Source organism: Cynoglossus semilaevis, chromosome 8, assembly GCF_000523025.1.
Source record: "Cynoglossus semilaevis isolate Cse_v1.0 chromosome 8, Cse_v1.0, whole genome shotgun sequence".
Classification (NCBI taxonomy): domain Eukaryota; kingdom Metazoa; phylum Chordata; class Actinopteri; order Pleuronectiformes; family Cynoglossidae; genus Cynoglossus; species Cynoglossus semilaevis.
Window position 1 is genome coordinate 27,852,951 of NC_024314.1, and position 2,477 is coordinate 27,855,427.

The following is a 2,477-nucleotide window of genomic DNA, read 5'->3' on the forward strand; positions in this document are numbered from 1 at the left end:
CGAGGCCCCCCCGACCGGATCAGCCACGGCGGCCAGGAGGCGGGGGCTCCTCGTGTCATCCAGCTCATGCCCAGCACCATAATGAACCCACTGCTCCTCAGCCCCGGCAGGAGCGCAGGAGCCAGCATGGACTTTCGTAACAGCCGCGGCGGATCTCTGACCCAGGCCACGCTCGAAAACGGGCGTGAGGGTAAAGTTCACGTCCACCATCATGCTATAACCCTGACGCAGCAGCAGCAGCAGCAGCAGCAGCTGCTCCAGCAGGGGGAGGCCCCCTCCAGGAAACCTGGCAAACTGCCCGCGGCTCCCCCCCAGAGGAGGAGCAGATGCCGATCGGGCGAATAGCAGGTGAGAGTGGTGTCCAGTTCCATTTCACTTTTTTTAACCTCACTTTCTGCCTCGATCACTGAGGTAGAAACGGAGGTAGATCTACTGTAGGAACTGAGCTACAGAGGCTAGCGGTGAAAAAAAACGCCCAAAAAAACCAAGAACGTAATGATGTTCTGTCGTCTCTGATGAAATAATTTAAATAGAATCTTTAAAAATGGATGAAATGAACAGTAACTGTAGCAAAGGCTCTAGAACAGGGTTGTCAAACATACGGCCCGCGGGCTAAAACTGGCCCGCTTCAAACCGGCTCACGTTTGTGATGTGTTGTCACAGTATACTTCATTAAATATGAAATACTTGCTAATATACTTGTACGTATTTGCAGGAAAACAAGAGTGGAATATACATGTACTTAATTACGTTACGATTGTACTGGTCCGACCCACTTCACATCCAATTAGGCCCTATGTGGCCCCTGAACCAGAGTTTGACATCCCAGTTCCAGACTGAGCTCCAGGTCACAGCAGGACTGTTAGCATAACAGTGCTAACAACAACTAACCTGAGCTAACGCTACATCTTCCTCAGAGAACCAAACCTTGTTAATAAATAATCGATACAGTGACGTAGATTATCAATACTGTATCGCGAAACGAAATATATCGCGATATTTCACTGGTGTATCGATATTTTTCTTACACACTGGTGTGAAGTGTCTTTCAGACGTATTTCATCACGGAGCGACTGCGACAGTATAAACATGAACTTCTGTAAATGAACGTGTGTCACGATGTGAACTCACCCTGGTGGTCTGTGTGCAGACTGCAGGCTGCTGTGGGACTACGTCTACCAGCTCCTGTCAGACAGCAGGTACCAGAACTACATCCGCTGGGAGGATCCAGAAAGTAAAGTCTTCCGCATCATGGACCCCAACGGCCTGGCCAGGCTGTGGGGGAACCACAAGGTGAGCACACTTCCTGCGGGACAGACAGAAGAAGCTGTGATGTTTGTGGTGATGACGGACCAATCAGATTATGTGGAATTACAATCAGAGCTCGGGTCAAAATGACAAATTTCACTGTTTTTTTTTTTTACTTTAAAAAAAATCACATCAAACTTTGCGCGTTTTTAAACTAGCCTTGAATAAAAAGCGGCAAAAAAAGTTCAACCACAGATTTTTTTTTTTTGTTTTTTTTTTTTACTTTAAAAAAAATCACATCAAACTTTGCGCGTTTTTAAACTAGCCTTGAATAAAAAGCGGCAAAAAAAGTTCAACCACAGATTTTTTTTTTTTTAATCAAAGAATGTTTGAAAGGAACCTGATTTCACTGGTTAAAATCAAAGAAGCAGGATGTGGCCAGATGTGAAAAGTGGTATTATGCTGCCCCCTATTGGCCAACAATTGAAATGAACGGATTCATCTGAATTAAAACGCAGCTTTAAAAGACTCAACAAAGACAAAACCAGGCTGGTATTGTTTTTTTTTTTCAACTCATAACATCGTTGCCCTTTGACCTGTTACAGAACAGGACGAATATGACGTACGAGAAGATGTCGCGAGCACTGAGACACTACTACAAACTGAACATCATCCGAAAAGAACCCGGACAAAGACTTCTGTTCAGGTACGAAACCCTCCGTCAGTCTGTTCTTCTTCTACTGAAAATCTACTTAGCGACTACCTGACGTCTCGTTGTACTGTGGCTCAAACTGGGGTTCTCCACCTACAGTATATTAGCCACAGATTTATAATTTATTTATATTTATATATAAATATATAATGTTATATATATTGTATATAATATATATATATTATATATTTTATTTATTTATATTGTATACATATATATAAAATGTATATATTTAAACATATATAATATATACTGTGTAGAAAATACACAATGTGTATATATATGTATATATACATAATTAATACACAAAAAATATATACATATATTTAAACATATATAAAATATATAAATATATATTTATATAAACATAAATTTTTATATTTATAATTTATATATATTTATTTATAATTTTGGCCACATTATTCCTCCTCTATGTTCTATTCATTTTTACCAAATGTTTGCGTTAGGACATTTAATGGGCCAAACAGGCCATACCTGGCCCACGAGCCATAGTTTG

At 40.7% G+C, this 2,477-nt stretch overlaps 1 protein-coding gene across 1 annotated transcript in view; it reads left to right on the plus strand.

Moving 5' to 3' along the window:
- The window catches only part of etv6 (ETS variant transcription factor 6), a 32,566-nt gene extending 30,536 nt beyond the window's left edge, over nucleotides 1-2,030 (plus strand). The window contains 4 exon segments of the mRNA XM_008315966.3: nucleotides 1-301; nucleotides 304-348; nucleotides 1,151-1,293; nucleotides 1,854-2,030. The exon segment at nucleotides 1-301 is cut by the window's left edge and continues 275 nt beyond it. Of these exon segments, the coding sequence (XP_008314188.2) occupies nucleotides 1-301; nucleotides 304-348; nucleotides 1,151-1,293; nucleotides 1,854-2,015 (651 nt within the window). The 3' untranslated portion in view covers nucleotides 2,016-2,030.
- The last annotated feature ends 447 nt before the right edge of the window (nucleotides 2,031-2,477 follow it).